General features: G+C 46.1%; 1 protein-coding gene across 1 annotated transcript; it reads left to right on the top strand.

Annotated features, from left to right (window-relative positions):
- Nucleotides 1-15: 15 nt before the first annotated feature.
- LOC139204867 (forkhead box protein O6-like) lies at nt 16-27,379 on the top strand. Its single transcript, XM_070834887.1, has 3 exons — nt 16-504; nt 25,664-26,235; nt 26,308-27,379. The coding sequence occupies exons 1-3, from the start codon at nt 16-18 to the stop codon at nt 27,377-27,379; spliced, it is 2,133 nt and encodes a 710-aa protein (XP_070690988.1).
- The last annotated feature ends 177 nt before the right edge of the window (nt 27,380-27,556 follow it).

The following is a 27,556-nucleotide window of genomic DNA, read 5'->3' as shown; positions in this document are numbered from 1 at the left end:
TCAGCCGAAGGGTAAATGTTGATGATGGAGGACGACGAACTAGACGCTCATCAGGTTGATTCGGATTTCGAGCCGCAAAGCCGGCCTCGCTCGTGCACCTGGCCGCTGCCTTGCCCGGAGGATTTCCCCGGTGGACACGAGGTCAGTGGGGGTCTCCCACTGGCCAACATCAAGGTGGAACCAGAGGACGTGCCCGCTTGCAGAGCGGGGCTCGTGGGCGGAACGCCGGGAGAGCTGAAGCATCCAGCCGGCGCCCCGGCACCCACAGGCGCGACGCACCCATGCCTGGCTGGCGCGGCGCTCGATGTGACCGGACCGCTGCGCAAAGCCAAATCCTCGCGTCGGAACGCGTGGGGGAACCAGTCCTACGCGGATCTCATTACCCGCGCCATTGAGAGCACCCCAGAAAAGAGACTCACGCTGTCACAGATATACGACTGGATGGTCCGTTATGTGCCCTATTTCAAGGATAAGGGCGACAGTAACAGCTCAGCTGGCTGGAAGGTAAGAATTAAAACACACGGGCCAGCATGATGGCGGGGTTGACGTGTTAATCACACAGTGTCAAGTGATAACACTGAGTATTATTCGTAGTCACTAAGCCATTATGTTTTTTTTTTCACCCCTCGTGCCATACACACGTCACCCTGGGACTCCGTGTCGGTTACGCATGAATGGTGCCATGCGTTATCTTGTCTTAGTTCATTACTGCCGTCAGTCATTCTAATACATCATTGATGGCAGAATTTAATAGAGTGGAGGGGAGCCACTTGCTGTGTGTATAACGAGGCTGTGCTCATCCCAGCTGCAGAGAGCAGCTCACGTTGGGCAACAGCGTCCATAAGAGTGCATGGAGTCCTCTCACCGGGAGCAGGACCACAGTGGTCAGTGGTTCATTTGCCTACCTGCTGAGAATAAAGGTGGCAGTTCAATAATAAGAAAGTATTCGGTGCATTGTCATGCAAATAAGCAGCACACGGGCAGCTCTGCTTATTAGTTTAACAACCCACCTAAGAATCAACAGAGGGACACTTGTAGGAGACCACAGGTCAGCTGTCCACAATGTAGATATTCACAACTGACCACAGTCCACCACCGCTGCCTGTCTGGCTGAGAGCCCAGAGTAACCTCCTGGACATCTGCCCATGTTATCAGCCTCTGCGCCCAGCCTCATCTTGTTTCTATTCATTATGGGCATCTGAGGACAGGGAGAAGGGGCAGGGAGATTAGCAGGGCAGCAGTGCTTGGCCTGATGGTGCACCTTTGCTGAACTGATATCGTCAGACCATGTATGCTAAGCTGTCATCTGAAAAGTCTATCATTTCCACGGCACTGTGTGACAAGTTAGAGTCTCTGTGGAGGGATATCTCTTTGTGGATGCATTGTCAGTCATCAGAATCCCGCTCTAGACCGTGCATCATGTCGTATTGAATATAGGATAGAATATATATATATATTTTTGGTTTTTTTTTTACTAAAGCAAGACCACTAAACAGGATTAAGAGATGACTTCACATTGGCCAGACCTTCTTCTTTTTCAGCACAATACCACTATTGAATAGACCATCAGTGCATTTTGATAAATGTATCCCATTGAACACCAAAACTATCAAGACATGCCATTCATATTGGGTCCAAACATTTAACAAACAAGACATTATGACATGCAAATGAAGAAGAAATATGTAAGCTTCTGCGCCGTTTCTACCAATCAAATGTAAGCAAATTTGTGGCAATGTGGCATCTGCATTTGCCACCTTACGTCGGCAAATGCCATAAATTTGCTTCATTTCACACGTCCTAATGCCTTGTGCTTTAAGATGTTTCCGAATCATCAAACTTCCTCAAACTCAGATTATGGGAAAATGCCAGAGATTTTCAGTGTGGTCTCAGACTTTTGGACTCCAGAGTATATTTTGCCTTGCACTGGCTCCAATTGTCAAGTGGCCCTCTGGGAAAACTCCTAGTGCTCCCAGTGGCCAGTCTGACTATGCTTGACACAGTGGTAGTCAGGCTTTTAGACATGCAGTCGTCACACATGGCCATGTGATGCTTTTCAAATGAAAAGATTTGTAGTGTTGACTCATGCTGTAGCTAACGGCACGTTCTACACGATATGTGGTGAGGGGATTGCGCCCCAAAGTTCATTAACTCCATGGTTATGTTGGCTGCTTGTGCTTTATTGAACCTGTCAGTTCATATCATCAAATACAATCAAAGAGCAAAATAATGGCACGTGTCCAATGACATGTATTCACATTTTTGTCTCTCAGAGGAATCAGTCTGTTGTCAAAACATGTTGTGTTGCATAATATAAACTCTGTCACCTCTCAGAGTTGAGTCTCCTCAGCCTTAATCACAAGCGCCTGACTGACACCTTAAGCCTGTCCCATTAAACTGAACCCTGCTGAAGTGTGTCCGCAGGTAGACGTCTTTCCATTAGCCCTGCACTTGCACCAAGAGCCTTCAGCCACAGGGCGTTTTTATCTTTAGCGCCAAAGTCCTAGTCTGCAATTTACGAAACTGCAAATTAGGGGGGGGTTAACAATGGCAGTCTGAGGTCCTGGGATATTTCAGGCCACAGGCGAGACACGGGGCCCATTCCAGGTAATGACGGGGCATTAGGTAAGTCATTTAAAGCAGGCGGCCATAATATCAGTAACAGGGTTGACCTGGTTTTGGTCAGAGACGGAAGGGTAATGTAAACATACACTTAGGAGTCACATGTGTAGCCTACTTACAGGAACCAAACAAACAGCAGATTAAACTTTTGTCACCCTGCAGCATACATGTATGCACAGTCATTTCTAATGCGACTGCCTATCATATTTACCTCTGGCGGTAAATGAGCCTGGCTTGTCAAATGAGAATTTAAATTTTCAGGTTTTTGAATACATAATAAGTTGTTTTTAAAATGTTTTTCTTGGGATGGGAACAGAAGGTCCATAAATCTTAATTTTCTTATACTGTGGTAAGCCAATTTTGCGCTGCATAACAAAAATCGTACATGTAAATTATTTAATCAAAGGTACAGATCATATAAAAACGATGCGAGCAGCTCACCGCTATCTGTTTTTTTAGAGATTAACGGTAACATTTCATGTGAAGTCAGCTTGTAAAACTAAGTTTCGCATGGTTAATATGAAGTCACATGTTCAGATACACTCCATGAACCCAGGACCCACAACCACGCCACCTCCCCCTTCACTCAAACAGGTGCACTCTCACACATGTAATTTTACAATCATATCAGCCAATTATATTTGACAGCAGCATTTGCAAGTTGGAAAACACTCCTTGTATCATCCACTACATTTTCATCTCAAACTACAATATCACGCACGAGCAAAACATTTGATGCTAAACAGTCTTCCTTTTTTTTCTGTTGTGACAGGGAATGGGGAAAAAGATAAAAGAATTGCTTTGGTAGGCTGCTGATGAAATAAAATGAAATTAAGTGGTATAGCTTGGCAGATTACATATGGTGTGCAGGCGGGTGGTTGGGGGTGGCGGCGGTGGTGATGGTGGGTGGTGGTGGTGGGGGGGTAACCAACTGAAAGCAAAGGAACCTCTCGAGACAGTTCATCGAACCTGGAGCGGTACTGGGAACACAATTTTCAAAAGCAGATTATGTGTTATAAATTACAATGCCACGAATGGTATTGAAGGGGATGTGTTGCTGGCTTGATGATGGGTACTAGACAGCCAGTATACTGAGACAGTATCATTAAGCTCCTATAAATACCTAATGGCTTCTGACTTCTTGGAAGGCTGCAGTATTCTGAGGTCATGACTTCCTAATCACCTCCTTACTGAAGGGATGTTACGTAGAATTGTGTACTTGTGAACCTGATTACACTTTCCACCGGGGGTGCTAGTCACAACTGCAGCGCGGATTAAGCGGAAACTTCACTGGCCTTTATTTTCCGGTGTACCGAGCCAATCCGATATAGAAATTCGCAGGAGGCTAAACTAAGGTTAGCGATTGATCGTGAAGCCCTGTATGCATGACTGTGTTTCATGTCTTCATGGCTAATTATATCTGAGTGTAGACATCCATGGGTGCATGTGGATGCACACTGCATTTGTGCGTGGGAGAAGCACATGTCAATTGCAACAAAGCGTCAGGGTTGGTAGGTTTGTGTGTGTCTTTGTGGGGGCTAGTGCAGGGGGGAGGGGCTGTCTACTTCTATAGGCGCGTGTGTTTGGGCCCGCTGATTGGTCTGACAGCATGTCACTGCAGAGAATGGCGCATAGTCTCGCTCTTGACTTCATAATGCCTCTAATGGTGGGGTTTAAAGGGAACTTGGTGTGGGGATTGCCCTGTAGGCGCCTACAAGTTCATTAACTTCAAGGGGGTTAGATAATGTCATTGTTATCCTGGCGGCATTTGCTTTATTGTATATGCCAGCATGGGGAGTCATGGGGTGCGAAAATCCATAATACACCACTGCTTTGGTGTATTTAGTATATTTAAATGCAAACGTGTGATGAATGCCTCTAAGATACCGTCACATTATAGGTTGTACACAATTGCAACTACAGTGCATCTATGTGGAAAATGTGAGCCTCTACCTGCTTTGGTACACAACACGTAGTTTTCCCAGTACGTGTTTACAGTGCTGGGCTTTTTCTGGTGCTTGGGGCAGTCAGATGCCAGGGGATTGCGCAGCAGGTCGACAAGGGTGCCAGGCAGTCACTCAGACGCTTTAATCCAAAGCGACTAGACTCATATTTATAAAGTGTCTCTAGGTAGCGGTCTGTGCATGGCCAGCAGGGCAAAAGGTCGTGGGCCTTCCTTTATTGACAGAAATCAGCCAGCCAGAAAGATGAAAATAATAATAATCAGAGAGAAATGTGACAGCAACTGTAGAGCAGTGAAAAGGAGAGACAGAGTGCATGTGAAAAAAAAAAAGAAAAGTAAAGAAAGAAAGGTGTCTCTCATAGTCTTATCTTCTGTAAATGCACATAACCCCTGTCTCCACAGGCAGTGGTATTTAAAACAGTGCTGGATCATATCGCTTTATCTAATTGATTTAGAGGTAAAGAGACAGACAGACTCTCGTAATCCCGCCACTATGCACAGGCTCCAGCAGATGCAGTAGAGAGACACTTGTCAAATATGAGGGATATGGATGTCAAATGTGCAGCAGAGAGTGTGTTTGACAGAAGCTTAGCATGAAGTGGAGAGACTTGAAACTTTCTGAGTGCGTAGAGTTGCTTGTGCATGTCTGGTGCGTGTGTGTGTAGGAATGCATGCTTGTGTCGCTTGATGATGGTTGAGGAGTCTAGAGAGACTGGAAACTATCCTAGACTTCAGCTGATTCATATTTTATCCTCCGTCTTGGCTCAGGGGAGCAGAGTAATTTGAGAGTGCGACAGACACACGCGCACACGCACACACACACACACACACACACACACACACACGCGCGCGCACTTACACACTCAGAAAATGAGAGCATATGATGCATGCTGGACAGATTTATGGTGTAGGATTATGAGCACCTTACATCTCCCTTTGGCTCCTGCAGCCGCAGCCAGGTTGGGTTCAGGCAGTATATTCAGGTTGAGTCGGGTATCTGATGCCAAGAAGCCCGTTCTCACTGCCTCTCCCTCCCTGCAGCCTTCAGGCAGCCGTGGCAGTTCATTTCTCGCTGCAAATGATTAATGCACATGCAAATTACCAAAGCATGGGCACACACTCAAATATGGGAGACAGCAATCAGGAGACAGTAATATGAAAAACAATATAATTTTGCCTTTGATATTACTTCGCTCTCTTTTATCACTCCATCTAGCAGACACTCATGTTATCTCCTCTTTAATCTCTCCTGCCTTTCTCTTTCGCTCCATCCATCTATCAGACATTCTATACATTTTTTCTGTCTTAGTGGTTTTTGAGACAAGGGCCAATTGAGGTGAGGAGTCTTTCTCAAGGGAGCTATGGCGTCAGGATTTTGAGCTTTAGCAGTCTCCTGCCAGTGATCTAGACTGCCTTAAGCAGCGTGCCTCCTCTTATCTAAGAGAAATCTCATATCTCACATTATCTCTGAGATAATAGGATAACAATGCTGGATTTTCCCCAGCTCGACTCCTCTCAGCTACCGGGTCTTTTGGAGCAGAATACAAGGGGATGAGGCCGTCAAGTTCCCATTTCGGCGGGGTTGAACTAATTTGGATGTTCTTCTCAGCTGAACCGAACTTCAGCTGTTGAAGCATTTCTTACCAAGCCTATTACCCATAGCTCTGCAAAATTTTTTTTTTTATACACAGCCGTTTGGTGACATGTCTCTGAATATTAAATACTCCTTTTACTCCGTAAACTGAAGAAGCATAGCGAAGCATAGAGGAATTGTCATTCTTTTCCCATTGCACTATTTAGGGTGATGGTTTCCACTATTCCCTCTGGCTCATGCAGACACGCATTTGCACGAAACACACAACACACTTGTGCCTCCTCAAACCACCCATGGAGGAACACTCTGTTCTTGGGTGGGGTGAACCATTTTTTGGGAGAGGAGGGGGCTGACCGAGAGCGGAAGCGACTTTCTGTGGTGCTGTTTTTGCTGTCTGATTTGTTTTGAAACCTGTCTGACTGGAAGGTGTGGCTCTGTTTGGTAAGCGCCTGGGGATTTTTTGGCAAAACCGTTCACAGCTGCAGGGACAGAATGTGGTGTGTGCTCCTCTCTTAGCCTGTGTGAGTTTGATGTCATGGAGATTTGATGGGGGGGGGCAGCCTTGAGTGTTACACCAGTGCTTGGTGATTAAAACACTTCTCTTTTTAGTCCTAGGGAACGGGTTATGAAATCGGGGTGGAAGGGAGGGAGCAGACAGAGGTCTTCTTCTGTTCAGCGCTCTATATGTCATGCCAGTGCTGCTGGACACATCACGCTCTAGGCATACATTTACAACACCCACATTTCCATAAAATTGGAGTAAAAGTCACTGTGCTCCTGCTCAGTTACCCTTCAGCCACATTCTATTGACATCATTATTCCTGTGACTTGTAGACAAATAAAAAACGAGGGTTTGAATCGAGGGAGTGATGCTACTCTCAGAATACACTTATTAGAATAAAGCAGTTTTTCATTCATGATTGTAAATACTTTGCAAAATGACTAATAGGCAATAAATGACTCATCATCTAATAACTGGCTTAGATCTCAGAAATGAAATACCTCTCAGCATGCTTTTTTTCCCAATGGAATGCGGTTAAGAAAACGTCCATTGTTATTACACAGGCTTGATCAGTGGACAGGATTCACACATCAAAAGGGTTCTTCTAATGTGTGAGATATTTTTGAAGTGTTGATGATAGATAGCTTGTTCAGTTTCAGACTAGTTTCAATGTGATGGCAGCGGATGAGGTATCTTGTCCCAGAGAAATGTTGTTTGTCTTACGAATGCTGTAAACGGCTTTGGATATTCACTTTGGCGTGTGAATAAAATGTGTTAGCCCTCGTGGTGCGAGAGATTTAAGTCTCCGTGTGCAGCAGCGTGCTTGTTGCTCATCTGTGTCAATGTGCATAATGTGTGATTGTCGTCGTGTGTGTCTATGGATGTTTATGAGTGTACTTCTCTCCCTTTTTCCCCTGCATCAGTGTATGTGTGTCTGTGTGTGCATGTGGGTGTGTTGGGGGGGGTTGATGGGCTCAGTGGGAGCCCGGGTCCCGGGGGAACAGCTCTCGTTAATAATTCAGACGAGGCTCATTATCAAGGCAGCGCAGATTTCTCCCTGATTCCACCTTAATTGCAGGCAGGCTGCTCCACTCAGGCAGGCGGTAGTCACGCTGGGTCGACTCTCTCTGTCTTTTTCTCCACCACTACAGGGCCTGCTCTGCTCCACTCTGTTCTGCTCCGTCTCCAGTACTCACCCTATCACAGCAAGATGGCCCCAGGCTAGCCTGCTCCATATTAGCGTACACCTTAATAGCTGTAACGTACTATGAACTGTATGCTATTTATTTGTATTCAAAGATCTGCCTCATATATTTCTGATTAGGTACAGAGCATGCACTGTTCGGGCATTGCTTTGGAATGTTTTGTTATGTTGGCCAACAGAGATGGAAACCGCAGGATGATGTGGCAGGTTGTAGAGCTGAAACAATAAGTCGATTAATCGTAGTAGTTGAGCTGCAGAATTTTTTTTTATCAGTTTAGCTATTTATCAATGCCAAATAATATAATGCCAAATCTTTGCATTGCTTGCTTTAATTGGTTTGGTGTCATTCTAAATTATTTATTTTTGCACTTTGGACTACTGGTCAGAAAAAAACTAAACAAAAACTTGAGCTCCGTCACACTTTTCTGACATGTTTTGTAGACTGAACATTAATATAAATTAATAGTAACAATGCTCATTAGTTGCTGCTTTTGTAGGTTATATGATTTATAGTTTTATTATTATTATCGAAGTATTATTTGTATGCTTAGAGATCCATCTAAAACATAAGCAACATAATGCCTTATGGTGATGGACACTACACAAAGCCTAATGTGTTTTGCTTTGGTCATATGCTTTGTGAAATATTATAATGGCGGGTTTATCCTTGAAATAGCCCATAGCATATTATCATACTGATGACACTGTAGAACGTGTGTTACCATGAGTGATATCAGGCTACAATAATACTACCCATCTATAGGCTTATGTAATGCATCTTGTCTTCATAATTTACACTGACTGATGGGTTTCCATTCAGCCCATTCAGTGAAGCCCCACCGAGAGAGCAACATAATGGGCCTGATCTTGTCATACATGTATATGAATATTTCAAATCAAGTCATTGTAACTAGATGGGGGCTTTAGATAAACAATACAGATGCTTCTTCCTCTTTGGTCTCGCTAGAAGATGAAGTGCGCTCCAAGCTATATTTCTCTCCCGGCCACAAAACTCGCTTCCCACAAATCATGGTGCCCATATTTCCTAATTCAATTTTTCTCTTCGTCGGATATCTCTTCCTGTATGCACGGGATTGATGGCCCTGCGCATGTGCATGCGTGTAAATGTGTGTGTTACCGTGCACGCATATTGCCATGTCTGTCCCTGAGAAAGAGATGATGTATACCGAGCTAAACGGTGTATTTCACAACGCTCCATCTCTGGACCCTTCCCGGCAGCCACGTGCCGGGGTCTCTCGCTCCTCTCTGCCTGTCCATCAAGCCATTGTCATGAGCCAAAGGATTTTGGGAAGGGAAAAGGAGAGCGTATAAGAGCCGTCGATCAGTTTACCTGAGCTCGGCGGTCCTGGCAAGTGATGGAGGGAGCCGTCTCACAAAGGGAAATGTAGTTAACGTTGACTGATTGGAGCAGGTGGATAGAAAAAAAAAGGAGGGCAGCGGAGAGGAGGAGTAGCAAGAGTTATGTTCAAGAAAGATGCTTGATATGCTAATGGCTGGTGGATATGCTGCGGCTGAGCCATGTGCCCGCGGCTGATGGATGAAGCTGCAGAGGTCATCTCGGGTAGAGGCTGGTCAGGAACCGGCGCAGCGCCCCGCTGAGCTGAAATGTCTGTTCACCTGAGCTGAAAAGAGGAAACTGACCTTGGAGAGAAATTATTTTACATGTGTGGTTCTGCGTGGGCATGTACGTTTCTATGTGTAAAACAAACCATGTGTGAGCAAATCTGTGTGGGAGCCAGCATATGTGTGGGGAGGTTACAGGATTGGGGCGAGGTTGTTGGGTTATGAGGTGACTGTGAGACCAGCTGGGATTGAGGGGGAAGGGGTGTGTGCGTGTTTTTGTGTGTTTGAAGGGAGGTATGGTCCGGCGGTGGGGGTGAAATTCTTCCCTCCCCATTTGGATTTGTATGTCAGTGGCATGAATCTGGGTCAGGACACTGGGTCCGGTGTTTAGTATGCTGACCGTGTGAGGTCTGAACTCATAGCCCTGAATGAACCCAGCACGTCTGCCTCACTGTCTCCTCTCCCCCTTTTCCCTCTTTCTGTTGGACCCCCTTTTTTTTTTTTTATCCCAGTCTCTTCCCCCTCTTTCTCCTTAGTTTTCTCTCTGCACCGAGGGCCTTTTTCTATCCCCTCCTCTGTCTCTCTGCCTTTTTTCTTTCCATACCCCAGGCTTTTTTTCATACCCTTCTTTCTCATGCTCTCTTTTTCACTGTCAGTCACTCACGGCCTTCTCTTCTCTCCTCACTTGTTCTATTTCACACTCTCAGTCCTCCCCACAAAGTAGCCTTTTTATCACTCATTTCCCTCTTCCCTCGCTCATTTCTCCTGCTCCTTTCATGTGCTTTTGAAATCCCCTTTTCATCTTTAGCTCTCTCTCTCTCGCCTGCTCTCTCCCTCACACATACACACACACACACACACACACAGGCTCATTCAGTCATTCTTTTATTATCCCAAAACTAAAGTGATAAATGGCTCTCTTTCTTCTCCGTAAATGTCACTCGGGGAATTGTCTCTGCTCATTGATTGACTGGAGTAGAAGGATGGCCACACATGCACATGCGCCAGTCGCGCACACGTGCACACGGGCTAAAAAGAGACAGACAGAGGAAGAAGAGACAGACAGGGAAATGATCTATCATTAGAAGTACAGCTTGGCAGAGACTGCACCCGTCAGGGTTAACATCTGGCCCTCTCAGGTCCAGCTTTCTCTCAGAGGCTGATGCATCATTTGAAGAACTTGTGTGGTTCGTTTATAATGAAGCATCAATTCTCAACAGGACTTGGCATTCACAGGAGTGCTGGGAAGCTGGAGCTCAACAAGGGATCAATCACAGTTAAACAATCTGAGCTGGCAGGCCGGGCCAGTCTTGCCATTCTTTTCTTTCTAAAGTGACGTGACGCAGAATGCACAACTGCTATTCCCAGTTTGATCATTTGGCTTTAGCTTATCCTTAACTGTCAGAAAAGTGCCGGGCAAGGAAATACGCATTAGAGCCATTATTCAGAACAGGCAATATGCCATATGTGTGTGTGTGTGTCTGTGTGTGTGTGGGTGTGTAAGTAAGTAGGGGTTAATAATGCTCAGTCATTTTCTTAATGTCTCATTCACCCTGCCTTAGGCGCTGGAGCTTGATAAAGGTCAAGACTACTGGTGGTTACATGTCATCTTCCCTCATTTCATTCTCTTCACTGCGCAGCAGGGAAGGGGGAACCAAGTCGAAAGGAAAGTCCACGGCCAGCCGGCGACAATGCTGATCTGTGTCTTCATTCTCCGAACTAGGATAAAGAGATTTAATAGGGAGACAGTGGGGAGACGGGGGCGGCTGGCTCAGTCAATGAAGAGGGGATGAACATATTAAATTGATAGAGAGACAGAGATAGAAAGACAAGGATAGAGAGGTGAGGAAAATGGAGAGGGAGAGAAAATAGAGCTAGAATAGTGGAGAGTAGATTATAGGGCTTCCAAGCAGGACTGGAAGCCAGACTTGGCTGCACTTCAGCTACACTCTGCACACTTCAGCTCAAGTGTGCGCCCATTAGTACACTCCCATTGCACTCAGAAAGCCTTGCACTCCGAGATGCAACACACACGCACATACATGCACACATACACACAAACACGCACACAGTAAATTTCTTATGTGCTCTTCATACATGCAAAGCCCCACAGACATACAGTACAGCTAGCGTACAGTAGCTCTGCCCTCACACACATTTGCTGAAAAAGCTACGCTGACCTAATCTTCCTCTCTCTCTCTCTCTCTCTCTCTCACACACACATTCAGGATCTTTTCGCTAGCCACCAGATTGCTTCCCGTCAAAATAAATAATTAAATGTGTGCAATAACAGCTTCCGAAAAAAGATCCCTCAATTAGTGCAAAATGGGTAAATGGCGTGGGGTGGGGGCTGCAGGGGTGGGGGGTGAGTGGTATTTCGGGAACACACACACACACATACACAGACACACACATATATACACAATCTATTACATAAAGCAAGTCATGACCCAAGAAGGTTTTTACTCAGTTGTGCAACGGTAATTTGCCCCCTCCCCTTTAGCAATCAGCTTAGCAAAGTCTTTTCTCAAATCCTTACAAGTGATCCATGCCCAAAGACCAGCCGGGGAGAGATCAAGATGAGTGCCAAGGAGGTCCAAGAGGGGCAGCTGAGGGGATACTGCCGGGGTCAGGGCTGTGTCTGCGAATGTGTGTGTTTGTGCAGTTGTCTTTGTACATTTCCAACGCGGTGCTTGGTGATTAGGATAACGTTGTAATTCATGCAAGGGATTTTGTGTGTGTGTGTGCGAGAGAGAGAAAGGGATACAGGGCCAAACATTGATGTTCCTCTTGAGAAAAGTGTGTGTATGTATTTGTGAGCATTAGGTTAGTGGCAGAGGACGTGAGGTAAAAGTTGTGATGTTACCTGGCTATGATGAGAAAGTGGAAACAGTAGCATAGATAGGGATTCAAGTGGTTGGGAGCTTTAATGCCTGTTTGACCATGAAGATAAGATTTTAATAGGGCTGCGACTATCGATTATTTTCATTATTGCTTAGTCTATAGATAATTTTCAGTTTAGTGTATGAAACGAAGACAGCATAGGCACAAAAGCCCAGTGCAAACATCCAAAGTCATTAGACAAACAATAGCTGCAAGTCTTCACATTGGAGTATTAGGACTCTACAGATATTTTTCTGCGGTGAATCATTGACAAATCGTTGTTTATAATTGGTTCAGTGCCAGATTTTAAGGTCTAGTGTTTGCGTCTTCTGCTGCGCCACTTTTCAAGACAAAGGCTTCAGTGGCCTTCTCTGCCTTATAGCTGTCACACTGCCCTATGCTGCACCTGATTGGTCGTGTCACATGTTCCTTGTGCAGATGCTCACATGCCAGTTTCATTTCTAACCCCGTGCCATCCAACAGCCTTCAATCTCTCAGCAGAGCTGGCATCTGGCCAGACAGCATTGTTGTCATCAGCAGGACTATAATGCCAAACTATACTCACAGCAGGTGCCAAAGCCAAGCTCACAAATGTTTCACTGGGACAAATGTATTACAGAATAGGCCTAATTTGTTTGTGATAAATGCTATGACAGTACAACAAACAGATGGACCCCCAAACCTGGAAACCCACCGAGTAAGCAAACTACGGGTGAATTAGCACTTGTGCTAATGCAGCTAGCTTTGAGGAAGCTGTTCTGTTTGTTAAATGTCAGACATGGTGATTGTGATATTCAGCATAGGGCATCCAAACACAGGTCACAGACCTGGAGGGATGGAGTGAGATCAGAGGGAGGATCGCTCTGACTGAAAACAGCGTGTTCGTGAATGGAATGATGGTGGAGTGGCACACCACTCGCCGTTGAAGCATATTGACACAACGTGTCAGATGAATGGATAGATTGATGGGTAAATGAACAGATAAATGAGGAGTAAAGGGCTGGCACGAACAACTGCAATGGATGAAGCGCTGGCACGGAATGAGGAAGGAAGGAAAAAGACGTGAAAAGAGCTTATGTCTCACATGTGTAGAACAGTTGTTTCACCTTGCTGCGGTTAAGAGTAGGTCAACTAGCAATGATGTTTAGTGCAAGGAGAAGAACGGCTGTGCGAAGCAGAATGAGTGAAAATGGGAGCAATGGGCTGAAATGGAAAGATGTAAGCGAGGAAGTGAAGTAGGATGGATAAATCTGGAACTGGGGAAATGAAAAGCTGCAACGCACCGTGCTTAAGTGAGGGCACGGCTCGAGCGATACGGGGAGGGAAAGAGAGGGTCAATCAAAGATGTAGGGTGAAAGGGGGTAAGATGGATGGAGGGAGAGTGACAGAGGGGAGAAAATGACAGGGGAGGAGGCCACGATGGGGTCTTCGCGGTGGGGTGATTGCGTGACTGAGAGGAAAGTGCACTGCTGTGTGTGTAATGCTCTCAAGACGGATATTAAGACGCACTGCGCGACTCACACAGTCACTGCCCCTCTCTCCCCTTTTCTCCCTTACTCCCCTCCACTCTGCTCCCTCTCTCGCTCCCTCTGTGTCCACTAATGATCCCCGCGTCCTGCCACACTGCCAGGCTGAGTGATGCCCACTGACAGCCGCACTCAAGCGGAAACGCTGCAGCCCCCTTCCAGGAGTGCTGTGACACACACACATAACATACAGAGGTGTAGCACTTTCTCACATACATGTATCAGCTCATGCAAAGCTGCTGACAGATGTATGTTTGTGTGTGTGTGTGTGTGTGTGTGTGTGTGTGTGTGTCAGTGGCACTCACAGGCACGCACTTAGTGTAAATATGCCTTCATCCAGCTGCATCTGTCTTTAGGAATTTTTTATGTGATGGATAGATGTGGTCCATCAAGGTAATCACAGTGTACAGCTAGCTCGATAATGATGCTACCAGTCTGTCATTTAGTCTGTGAGCTTGATGAGAAATGAGTTTATAAAAGCAGACGTGCTGAAACTGATAACTTCTAAATCTATTGTGTGTTTTTGTAAAGAATTAAAGTGGATACAAAATGGTGCATAGAAATACAATTTTGTTTCTGCAGGTAGGACATCAAATTTGGAAATTAATATTTGACATATTGCATATGCAATCCACTTTATTTTGCAATTTAAATGGCATTATGGCACAATTGGTGATAAGTGCATTGAGGTATTATGTTGCCAGCAAAGTTAAACTGTGGATCTCTCTTGAACTCAATTGCTTTAAGTACAGTCAGCAATGCCACTACAGTTCCCCTCTCGAGAATACTTCCGCTGGTTTCCCTCTATCATGCCAGGAGTGTGTTGGCAGTCACGGCAGGACTGCTCGGGAGAAGTAGCTTGTGGTGCTGCTAGTTTTTACGTTACAGTCTGTTGCTCAAATGCATTGGAGTATGAGGTAGTATTTGTAGGTTAGAAACTGAAGTCTTTAGTAGGAGGACTCTCTATTTTTCAGATAATGTGGTAAACCTCCTGGTTCTGACCCCATGCAACATGAAACTGAGAAGATGAAGTATAAAATATCTCTTGATGTAACACATGTTCAGTTCATTGTATAGAAAATTGTTACTATGGTATCTTCTATTTTGAGGGCAGTTGTGGGTGTCAGATATAGTGTCACTGGCACAACCTAGCTGTTTAACAGCTTTTTACATGATGCACATTCAGACATTAAATCTTCAACTGCTGTCACTTGATTTTGCCTTTAATGTCCTACACTCTGCTACCTTAACGCTCCTACACAACTAACATGCAACAGCAATGTACGCTCAATATTAAAATTTTTCAGATATGCTCAATAAAAAAAAAGTTTTGTGTCTGACATGTTGATATAAAATAACTTTACTCAACCTGGAAGAAAATGTTTGCTACCAACAGCCAAGCTTTATATCATAAGCTTCCTAGTTACATGTAATGTAAGTAGAATTTTTTTTCTAAATGAGGTTTTGCTGGGCCCCCCATATATAGGTTAATGATTTTTCATGCTTAAAAACCCTTCCCATCACTGCCCCTCTATCCAATATCTTTCCATTCCCATACTCACTGTGAGGGACCTTCTATTTTCCCGCCTTAATCCAACCGATCCAAGCAGAGGCCCCGATCCTGACTGCCGAGGAGAGGTTAGGAATTAGGTCACAGCATCTCACTCCTCTAATTAGATGCTGTAAGTGTATGCATGGCGGTGCATGTGTGTGTGTGTGTGTGTGTGTCTGTATATGCGTCTGCATGCTGGGTGCTCTTAATCCGTGGGTGGCCTCTATGGTAATGGAGAGTCTTGGGAAGACGCTTTAACCTGCATTTCTGTTACTCTCCACATGTTTTCGGATTTTTTCTGACATCAGGGCTCGAAATGGTGATGAGCAGAATAGTCAGTGATGAGGATTCTTGGTGAAAAAATGGATCCCAGGAGTGAAAGAACAGGTCAGATTCAGTCGTAAAAGATGCATGTGAAGCATTAACATTCCCAAAGAACGTGCTCTGCTTTGCGAGGGCCTACGCGCCCTGTGTTGCAAACAGGTTAGGATTCACTGAGGATTGGACCCAACAGCGAGATGTAACTCCAACTTCTCTGTTGAAGTCGGTGGCGTTTAAGGTGAAAGAGCTCTTTGCCTTGCTTGTCAGAGCCCTGTGGATTTGTTGCATCCTCTTTATGAGATGTATCCATGTAGGGGGCGAGGAAAGACATATCTACCTTTGCAGTTTTAATGCCTACTCATGTGTTTTTTTTTTTTATTATTATTTCAGGATGGGTGTGTTAACATGACCAAGAAAGTGATGTGTTCATAAAAAGCCTGCGTGAGTCATTTTGGAGTTTTATTCTCAGAAATCTATTGGGCATCAGCTTAGCGGGGTGTGATCAAAGGGCAAAGGGGTAAACAATTGGCATACACTGGGAGGAGAGAGGATGAGAATGAGGAATCGGAGAGAATTTGTGTGTGTGTGTGTGTGTGCAGGCATGCAAGCATGAGCCAAAGTGTGTGTGTGGAAGAGGGAGTAAAAGAAAGACAGAGTAGCGCAGGGCTAGTCTTAATTAAGTTTTCAGGAGGCTCTTAAAAGGTCATGGCACGCCTGTGCACCCCCTCACCACCACCATCACCACGCCCCGCCGAAATTTCACTTTCCCCCCTTCCCTCCCTCCCTCCCTCCTCTCCCTCCCTCACCTCCCCATTGCGATCTATCCAGTCATCAGCCCCCATCTGTGCACATTAGCCATTCATGAACACACTCATTAGGGTGGGAGTTTGAAGCGATTGTGTTCACTAGTCTGCGGCTGGAGCGTGGCGATTAATATTTCAGCGTCTCCCGTCGAGGAGCTGAGAGCAAGTTTGGCTCTCCTAGATGAGAGAGAGGGAGAGAGAGAGAGAGAGAGAGAGAGAGAGAGAGAGAGAGAGCGCTTCACTCCCACCCCCTTAAAACCCCAACCCCAACAAACCATCCTCCCCCTCTGCCCATCTCAGACAGTCTTTACAACTTACAGTACATTGCCCCCCTATTTCCATTTATTGTATACACACTCATAATTTTGGTACACACCCACACACACACACACACACACACACACACACACAGCTACACACACAAGACCCTAACTCAAACTGACTTAATTGGGCTCTTTTTGTTTCAGAAAAACGGAGAGAGGAGGGGGGAGTGAAGAGGGAGGAGGAGTAAATCCTGTCTTTTCCTGTCCCCCCCCCCCCCATCTCCTCATTCCTCTCAGTTGGTCAGGAGTGTCTTCCTCTCACTATCTCTCACCTTCTCTCCTCACGAGCTGGCACTGAATTGGTCAAGCTTGGGTCGGGGTAAGAGAGGTTGAGATGGGTGGTGGGTGGTATTCTTAACTGTTTATAACCACATCGAGTTCATTCAGACCAAATCAATACCCTCCCTCGTTCATATTGTACACTTGCACTTGGAATTTCAGGCAGCCAAGAGCATCATGGGTTATCAGGCAGTCAATATTTGCTCTGCACTGCTCCTGAATACAGAAATCACTTTGACCCCATAGTTGAGATCTCTTCTCCTTGATTTCACAAGCATCCTGCCTCGGAGGCCACGTCCACACTAATTGTGAAACACTTCTTTTTCTCTCCATGTGGAGAGAAGAACCAACACTGATGATCTTTTCTGGAAAGAGCAAAGATTTGAAAATGCTGTCACGTGGACAGAACTCTTTGTTCAAGAGCAGTTTGTGAGTTACTCTCACACATGTTTACCGTCATGTCATTTGTTTTTGTGAATCCTGATGCCGCCCTATTCTTCACACTGGCTCTGTAAACGGCACATAAGACTTTAGAATTGGGAAGTGGCTCGAGTGGCTTGAGCATACCCAATAAAAGATGTTCGAGCATTCTGCGATTTGTCGCACTTCAATCAGGACTGCAGGCGTGTTCAAAATGATCTCCAAATGCCACTGTGGAGTGAAACTTTTCAGATTCTTGAAATGCATCAAAGTTTGTGAGGACAGTTTTGAATGATGTGGTCAATGAAACCACTCCTCTCCTTGATTTCATGTCTGAGGCCACGTATGGATAGATTTAATAACCCATGTGTCATCCTTCCATCCAAATCAATGTTCTCTATTGATGTTTAATTTTCTACACTAGGGGATGAATCTTGTCAATGATAACAATAATGTTATCAACAGGATCATTAAATGATAACACAAAGTAAGGGTTCACAGAGGTTCATCAGAGGTGGCAGAGCAGAGCGTTACCACTGATATTAAATAGAGAATCCTGACTAGATTTATTTTAAACTGTCAACTGATGTATTGGCGTTTCAGTGTGCCCCGCAAACTTTAAGACAGCAATCTGAAATGATGAATTGAGAGGAAAACACTTAACATGTAAGCACACTCCACAAATGTGGAAACCAACTCGCAGTATCTTCTTAAACTGACCTTACAGTGTATACAGACGAATGGCTGCAGTCATGTGCACAGTTGCATTGTGTACATAAAAAACGTTTGAAGGATAGAGGCTGTTGCTGAAGGTCAAGGTTGGTTAGGAGGAAGCACAGTTACACAGAGTGTCTCCATATAGCAGTTAAATACCTGCAGTAAGCCTCTGTGATTCTCATCCCCACCACTCTTCCAAGCGGGCCTCCACATTCAAGACCCTCTCTAACTCTCCTTTGTTCTCGTATCCTCCTTCTCTTCTTCACCAACCTCTGCCCTCTCAAGCCCTCCCCTCCGACTCCCTGCTTTTCATTCTAGGCATGCCATTCTTCATCTTTCTCTCCATATAGGTGTACAAATAAGTGGGAGTCTATGGGCTGTGCGTGAGTAAGTGGAAATCTGCAGGCTGAAGTGCTGCATGTGGGTAGGCATTCATGGGGAGCAGTGGCTGGTGTGGCGCACGCTGATGGCTAATGAAGTTCCTCTGCACCTCATAGTCTTATTAAACCGCTGCCCCCTACCTCTACCCACTTCACCCCCCACCCCTTGCCTTGTTTCTCCCCGAGGGAGAGAGTTGGCAGGGAGCGAGCCGGCTGCTATGGCAACAACAAGGAACCCTCCCTCTCCCACAGGTCTCCTTAGCAACTGGTAGCTTGGCATTGCAGTAATGAGTGTGCCCGGTGTGCCAGGCTTTGTGTCATGTTGGCATGTGTGTGTCGAGTACGTGTGTGAGAGAGGGACTGTGTGCATAGGTGTGTGTGTGTGTGTGTGTGTTTGAGCATGTATGCGTGTTTGTTATAGTCAATTTAGGAGTGAGAGTTAAAAATGTGTGATGACAAAGAGATGCGGAGCCACTATTTGGTGCTGGTCCAAAAAATGTGAAGCTTATTCTATTAAAATATACACAAAACTGGCACTTGACTGACTCCAGTTATCTTTTCTCTGTCTGGGTGTGTGTGCTTGTGTGTTCTGCTTATATGTGCATGTGTGTCTGTGCATTTGTGCATCATTTCTTTCTTCGCTGTGATTACGGTCATTCTTCTCTGTACTGTAAAATTGAAGCAATTAAAGGGACGATCCGATGAATTTTGCATGCCATGTGCATGGCTGCCTATGAGTTTCCTGCTCTGCTGAAATTAAATTAAATGCTGAGAATGATGTTTATTAAAGTGTGATCAGAGGTGTGCACTGACCTTTAGAATGTGGGAAATGAGATTCTCATTGTTATGAATGAGATTATGTGGAGGCAGAGTGTGAAAAAAGCCCGGGCCTGCATTGATTCCATTGTTGGCCGACAGTTTCTTTGTATATAACAGAGGGAGGTTTCAATATAATCAAATCCACACTGTGCCTGTTGGCTATTAAATGGACTGATACACAAATATAGACACACAGGCACTCGCATAAATGCAGATTGACTTGTGCACGCTTGCGCACACATGCATATCTTGCAGATCTTGTAAAAAGAGCTGTAAAAGTCTCTCCAAAAACGTGTTGGTCTTTAACAAAAGCATGGCAAGCCCAGTGGAAAATGTTAGTTTGTTCCCTAGACGAGGTGTGAAGTGCGAGCAGGCGGCCTGCCCCACAGGTGGCCCAGCCCAAACACCTGTTGTGTGAATTCTCAGTGGGAGGGCGTGAGCTCTGCCTACCTTGCAGGTCCCAGTGGAAAAACCACACCCATGCAATACTGTGGCACGTGCTTATTCATGTGCCCACACACACTCTGAGGCTCCCCCATTTTGTGCGTGGGCGTCAGACGTGATGCCCAGATTGTTTCCCCTTTGTGCCCACCGGAAACACTCAGCTGTCCCTGGCATCAGGCGAGCGGATTTTCCGATCCCCTATACGGGTCTCAGATGCTCTACTAATCTGTTAACATCTATTTTTACCCACCAAAGCTGCGGCAGCCCTCTCTATCCCACACCCTGCCACCCCGATGCCAACCCTTTCCTTGGCGCCAGGGTGGGCACGGCTGATGACTCGCCAGCCATTGGATGCAATTAGTGCACAGTCAGGCAGGAATCCCCTACCAACTCCATTACACCCCTCTCCGCCTGCCACTTCCTGATCTGAGGCTACACCACACACTTGCTTTCCATTTTAAGCCCTTTTATAAATGGCTCTCCTGCAGTGTTGTGGAATAATAGGGTCGGATACAGAGCACTTTTCACAGTGCTTGAATCACTCTACTGTGCAAACTCAGTCTATTCAAGTACAATGGCAGCCAAGGGAATGCACATTTGAATTGCACCTGTTCAAATCTGGTGTTCAGATTAGGTGAAAGTTCTGTTTGTAATAGGACAGTTATTGGTGAAAAGTACTTGAGTTACTCAGGCTCAAGTTGGCCTTTGCTGGAATGATTCTTATAAGAAATGAAAGCCTCAAGTTTTTTTCCTGTGAAGCGTGTTTATTCAACAAGAAATTACAAATGCTGCCAATGCTCAGAGACCCCACAGTGATACACCGAGATAGATGTAACTCCTAATCCCAGGTTTATTTCTTCACCAACAAGGGCTGTAATGTGCCTTGCATGCCAATGCAGTCGTGACCACTGCTGTGGAGGCGATGATGGCATGTGGCAGAGAAGTAACTGTTTCTCACCTCCTAATAAAAGAGACTCCTTTTTAATCTTTTCAATTTGATTGCATTCCAAAAACAGGCCTGTCTGCCCATCTGTCTCTCTTAAAGAAGCCACCTAAAGGGATTTTAATCATCTGACTCTGGGCTTCTCAGGCAAATAGCTACATCTCTCTCGTTCTCTCTCTCCCTCCCTTTCTCTCTCTTACACACATACACACACAAACAATTTCCAATTTTCTTTCTTGTACTCACTGTCATAGTCTCACTTGTCTTCTCTCACTCTCTGATACACCATATCGTCTCAGCTCCATTGTGCCATATCAGGGCAGCCATTAGGCCCTTCAGTCCCTCTTCAAGTCCCCCTCAGACACATAAAATTCCCCCTACCCTGTCCCTATTAATCCACAAGGCTCTAAATTCTTTATTTCCCTTCAAAGGGACAACGCGAGCCGTGACATCAATCATGGAAAGCGAATATTTAGCCGGCGCTAATTTCCACCAATAGCCTGGAGACAGGCTTAGCTGACAAAACTCATTCCTGTGCTGAACAAAACTGCTTGTGTTGAAACCTCCCCTCCCCCTGATCCCTCCTGCCTTCTGCACAGGCAAAAACAGCATCACAATAAACACAGTTAGTGCTTCTGTTACTCCCCCTTGATTTAGGCTTATCAAATGAATGTGCACCATAGAGGGATACCCTTTGACAATACATAATGGCTCCATTCTGCATGAAATGGTTTGGTAATACCAGTCGAGTGTGGCAAACGGCTTTACCCGGTGCCACTACAAGAACAGCTGCTGTGTTCTTAGCTGGGCAAGCGCACCACGCTGCTTCACCCTTGAGGTTGTTTGAATCGGGTGAGTGGTTTCTTTTTGCTGGTTCCCAGACCCCACTCACAGTCCTTAGTTCCTCACTCAGTTCTGTTTGAATGAGTGCACATTTGCCACAAGATGGGTCCTTTAAACCGTTTGACCTGTTTCCTTGCCCCTCTGTGTGTGGGTGTGTGAGCGGAAAAAAACCTGAGTGGGTTCTGATGGGGGAGTAATAGAGGGGGATGGGGTGAGTGGGGCGGCATTTTGAGGGCACCCCTTTGTGTGACTTGGAGGGGCCCCTTGCGGTAGCTCCATATTCCCAGCCCTTACGCGCAGGCCCCTCCACCTCCTGCTCTAACCCCCAGCACAGCTGCCCCCATGCCAGTCAATCAGGTTACCCAAGATGAACCCTTCAGCCCAACACAACAACCCCTATTGCAATACTATATCTATTCCCAGTGATAATGCCGTCCATCTTGGGAGTGGCAACACTGGGACACACTGAGCAGCAAGCCAAGTTGGGCTAGTGGGCATAGTTACTTAACTCACGCCTGTGATGGTTAGGCATCGTTGTGTAAACATTGGGGATATGGTATATTGAGCGCCCATGTTGGACTCATAATGCAGGTGGATTGTGTAGGCCTTGATGTGTGCTAAGCCTCAGCACTGATAGCCATTAAACTTCATTGAATCACAGCACTAAATAGGCCTCTTCAGTCCCTGAATCAAACTGAGTTTACTTTGATGAAGGGAGGGGGAAGAGTAGAGCAATTGACCGGTATTGAAGATTTCCAAGAGCCAAATGAAGGGTTCTCTTTGGTTTGAACACCTCAGTTCCTTCTTTCGTCCAATGAAAACCTCACTTACTACTTGCTCTACCAGTGTGTTGTGGAAAAAAGAGTCAACTTGTCAGATCTGATCAAAAAATAGCCTAAGTTTTTAATCTGAGGAAAAAGATGGCTATGCTGCAGCTTGGCATCATGGTCTTAATATTTGAATCACCAATCAGAATTTTTAGGCCTTAATGAGAGTTGAACTCAAGCTGAGTGTTCACATTAATTGGCTTTGATTGGTCCAAAAACTATTACACTTATCCTCTCGTATCCACTGTGGCCTAATTTACACCTTTTGGTCTGATTTACTTGTGTTTGTTGGCTGAGGATGAGGGTGGATGTCCCACGATAACAAAACAAAGAAGTCACACTACTACTTATGACCCTGTCTGTTCGTTTCAGTAATATGGGACCAGGCAGTGCATCTTTCTGCATAAGCCCAGCCACTGGTTCATTTATTATTTAGAGCCTCCTCCACTAGGCCCATTGTATTAAAGGGGTATGATTTGAATAGGAAGCAGCTTCCTGGACCCAGACGTGTGATGTGTGTGTTCCTCTCTGTCATTGTATGTTTCTGTGGGCTTCATCCGTCTGCCTCAGCAAGCCAGGGGGCTGAAAGAGAATTTCCATTTTATGAATATTTAATACATAATAAAGTTTTCAATTTTATTCTATTCAACCCGTGGGGGTAAAAATGTGGCGAAGCCAACCCTCAAGGACAGGACACAGAGTAAAGGTAGTTGATTCGATGCAGGCATCAGCTTAGTGCCTCAGAAATCATCCACTAAAATGCCCACACAAACATTAGGAATAGTTTAACACTACATGCTATAAGGGCTTCATATACAGTAGTCCCTATTTCCCACTTTCCCATGCTGTATTACTATTGGATCATAGCATATCTCAGCTGCCCGCTGTGTCCATGGTGACCTGGCATGGCTCTGTGTGAGACACCCAGCTGGGAGTGCCCCTGAATCAACTTGGGATTAGCCCAGGATTGTCTGGGATTACTCGGGGATGGAGGGGGATTAACAGTGACTGCTTGTTTCGGGGGCGTGAGGGCCATAGGCTGGCCAAATTGCCCCTGACTCAGACTCAGGGAACAGGAGGCATACACAACCACACCCACGGTGGAACCACCTGCAACCTGAGCTATTCTTAGATTCTAAAACACACACACAAACAGGATGACAGAGAAAAACATGTGGTGGAAAACCACACGACAGGAAGCCAGCAGCAAGTGATGATGATGATGATGATGATGCCATGGCTGGCCACTGTCCGAAATCTCTCAAATCTCTCTAGCAGGTGGATTCATCAGATAAAGAGGGTTTGGGATGATGACAAATCCCTCCAAGTTCAATGGGGCTGCTCTTCCCTCATACGGGGATAAATCGTGATTTGAATCTGACAGGTCACACAGAGTTGCAGCATGAAGTGGTTCAGCTCTCTGAAAGATGCCCCATTTTCAACCGGCTGTGGTGGAATGGCATGAAAGCTTACATATGTTTTAATTCAGGCATGCACAGGACTTGGTGGGGATGATTTGGAGTGGTATGTTAGGTGGATGATCCAGCCAGGGTGAGACAGGGAGTTGGCGCAGCACGTAGAGAAGCCGTCAGAAGCAGGGAGCGGGCATCCCCTGCGGACCTGCACTGCCGAGATGAAAGGCTGTTTAGTGTTGGAGCAGCAGCATCAAACAACCGCCTCCTCTTGCATCCTTTCCCCCATCCCCCACACTCCCTCCATCTCTCTTTCTCACTCTCTTGACTCTCACCACAATATGATATAGTTCCGCCGCTGCACGTTTACCCGGTTGCTATGGCTACCCAATGCCGGAGGTGTCACAGCAAGATAACCCAAGGAGGCATTCACAGATCACCTGAATTCAGTTTGCCTCCCATTTATGTGTTCTCTGCCGCAATTTGATTTATTTGTTTCCCTGCCGTGCAATTCAGTGTGAATACAAATAATCTGCAACATAATGGAGATGGTGGAAGTATGAGTACCCCTCAATCTGAAACAATCTATTGTACCATTATATTCCTAAACCACAGGATGTACTTTTGATTTGATATTTTCCTGCTTGAACGTCAAAATGCCTCACACACAACAAAGAGCAGAATAGCAACAACAGACTCCTTCTACACTTAGCAACCCTTGAGATGTAAATGATAATAAACTCTATAAAAACTATATCCTATGAATTATTGAGTCAGTGCCGGTGTAGAGGATAATGGCAAAGTAATTGGTGACATACTATATAATTGAAGGCATATAGTTTGAAAGCAGAAATGGAAAATGACTGCTGTGCTCAAGACAAGTCACAAAATATGTATTACTCAGTAACAAAAGAGAAAGAGGTATCGTGATGAAGACAGAACAAGGGAGGGAAAGGGAGATAGGCAGTGAAGGTAGATGTCGGAGGGTGGGATGCATCCATTAGCCTTCCTTGCTCCCGGCTCAGTCTTGCGATACATCCCCCCATTCAAGCTATGAGAGTGAAAGAGACAGGGCTGGCACTAAGCCAGACTGGCACCAACTTCAAACATACAGTACGCCCAACCACAGCAGCTTACATCAGCCCGGCTGAAAGAAGAGGTAGAGGAGGACAGATGGATTGATGGAAATGAAAGTGGGAGGATTGACATACATAAGGAGAGTGTCTCAAGACTGAATTTCAAGTTGTTTCAGGTTGGTTGAGGCTGACAGGGTCTTGCTCCTTGCTAGCTGTAGCTGTCCTTCGTGGCTGTCCATATTTTTCTCAGTTTTATGACTTGGTTGACACTGATTGCATAGAGGGTTGAGTATCTACTTTGATGTGTTCTGTATATCCAATAATAGACATGGACCTGACCTGATAATTTGGCAAATTATTTTCCAGTGTCTCAGCATCTATAGACTGAATGAGTTATAAGCAATTGTGACAGCTGTGGTTGTGATAAGGTTTGTCTCTATTTTTTGATTTTTGTATTTTTTTGTAAATTCTTATTTTCCTCTGGAACACTTTATTTGAATCCTGTACAGATTTCACTAATTTTCAAATATTAGAAAAACATTTTGTGTACAAATTATGAGTATGTTATCTATATAACAATTTAATTTGATAACTCTCTAATGCTTGTCTCTTTCATCTCTCTGCAGAACTCCATTCGACACAACCTATCCCTTCACACACGTTTTATAAGGGTGCAGAATGAGGGAACGGGGAAGAGTTCTTGGTGGATGCTGAACCCAGATGGAGGGAAGATGGGCAAGGCCCCTCGCCGGCGAGCAGTTTCCATGGACAACAGCACCAAATACCTAAAAAGCAAAGGTCGCATCAGAGGCAAAAGGGTTGGTCGTCCTGGGATAGGAGCAGGATCATCTGTGGTGGGACTCCAGGGCTCCCCCAACCATGACAGCCCACCACAGAAAGGAGTCACAGGATCTGGAGGTGCATCTGGGACGGATGGAGAGTTTGACGCTTGGACAGATCTCCATTCCAGGGCTAGCTCATCAGCTTCCACCCTGAGTGGGCGTCTGTCACCCATCCTCGCAGAGGGCGAGCCAGAGGAACCAGAGGAGGGTGGCCTGTCCTGTTCCACCTCCCCTCACCTCTACCCCTCACCAACCAGTGCCCGCTCTCCATCCATGGGGACAGGGAATCGCTGTCCTCCCCTGGAGCAGCTGCCTCAGCTGGCAAACCTGACAGGTGCCATCAGTCTGGATGAGCAGCTGATGGAGGATAGTTATCATCAACTTCACCAACCGCAGCAGCAACACCAGCAGCATCCAGCTGTTGGCAGGCATAAGCACCAAACCCCTGTCTACCACTACAACTCTGGAGTGAAGGGGCAGAGTCCCTATGGTACAAGTGTCTATGGTGCAACAGGCATGGGTATGCTGTGCCACCACTCACCCATGCAGACCATTCAGGAGAACAAGCCAGCCAGTTTCTCTGGAACCATGCGGGCATACTCCAGCACCAATGCCCTGCAGAGTCTGCTTACAGGGGGTCCACCAAGGCAGCAATATTGTTCCAAGGACATGATGCTGGGACAGGAGAGGGAAAGTCATCCAATGATGGCTCAAGCTAGTAATGGAGTCGGCTCCAACCATCACAGCCACCACCCTGGCCACCACAATGGCCACAGCCACAATGGACCTCATAGTCACAGCTCAGCTCATAGCCATAACAGAACTCACAGCCATACTCGTAGTCACAACAATGTAACCAACCACAACCACAACCCACCTCACAGTCTCACTCACAACGGTCACAACCTCAGCCAGAGCCATAACCACACATCGCCCCGGGCCGCGTCCCTGACCCCACGTGGTAACAACAATCAGCTGCAGACCTACAACCACAAAACTCCCTACCTGTACAGCCCCCCATCACATGCCCACCTTCCTGCCTCCACTACCCTCCCTCCAAACCCAGCAGGCATGCTTGGTATGCCCCAGGACTCCTGCCATGTGGCCACTGCCCCACACCCCCGTCACAACCATTACCCTGACCCACAGCACCAAGGCATGACTAATGGACCATACCACCATGGCCAGGGGATGGGGAATGGTAATGCTGGTAACAACTACCATGGTTATCACCAACCCCACCCCCATGAGAGACTACCAGCTGACCTGGACATTGATATGTTCCACGGTAGCTTGGACTGCGACGTGGAGTCCATCCTCCTCCATGACATTATGGACTCTGGGGAGGAGATGGACTTTAACTTTGACTGCTCCCTAGCCCAGGGGGTAGGCATCGGCATGGGTATGGGCATGGGTGTGACCATGGGCATGGGGATGGGGATGGGTGGTCTGGCTGGTCCACAGCAAGCCCATAGCAACCAGAGCTGGGTGCCTGGCTGAAGTCGAGGACAAAACATCCTACCCTCTGAAAGAACTACCCTACCCTTGAAGCACTGTGCTCAACTGTGACATTCCTGACTTGACACAGAGACTATAGGACCAACACTCCCGTCTCCCTTTGTTGTCTTGACAATTCTTCTGTCACCCTATCCTCTTTTGATTTCCCTTCCCCCCAAC

The sequence above is a fragment of the Pempheris klunzingeri genome, chromosome 8 (genome assembly GCF_042242105.1).
Source record: "Pempheris klunzingeri isolate RE-2024b chromosome 8, fPemKlu1.hap1, whole genome shotgun sequence".
Taxonomy (NCBI): Eukaryota; Metazoa; Chordata; class Actinopteri; order Acropomatiformes; family Pempheridae; genus Pempheris; species Pempheris klunzingeri.
The sequence above is the reverse complement of the archived record's forward strand: the minus strand, read 5'-3'. Positions and strand labels throughout refer to the sequence as shown.

Bases quoted from the DNA above. Each gene is read 5' to 3' on its own strand.
- LOC139204867 (XM_070834887.1), top strand. From the start codon at position 16: ATGTTGATGATGGAGGACGACGAACTAGACGCTCATCAGGTTGATTCG. The intron at 505-25,663 runs GTAAGAATTAAA...ATCTCTCTGCAG, and splicing joins ACAGCTCAGCTGGCTGGAAG to AACTCCATTCGACACAACCT. The intron at 26,236-26,307 runs GCTGATGGAGGA...AGCTGTTGGCAG, and splicing joins GCCATCAGTCTGGATGAGCA to GCATAAGCACCAAACCCCTG.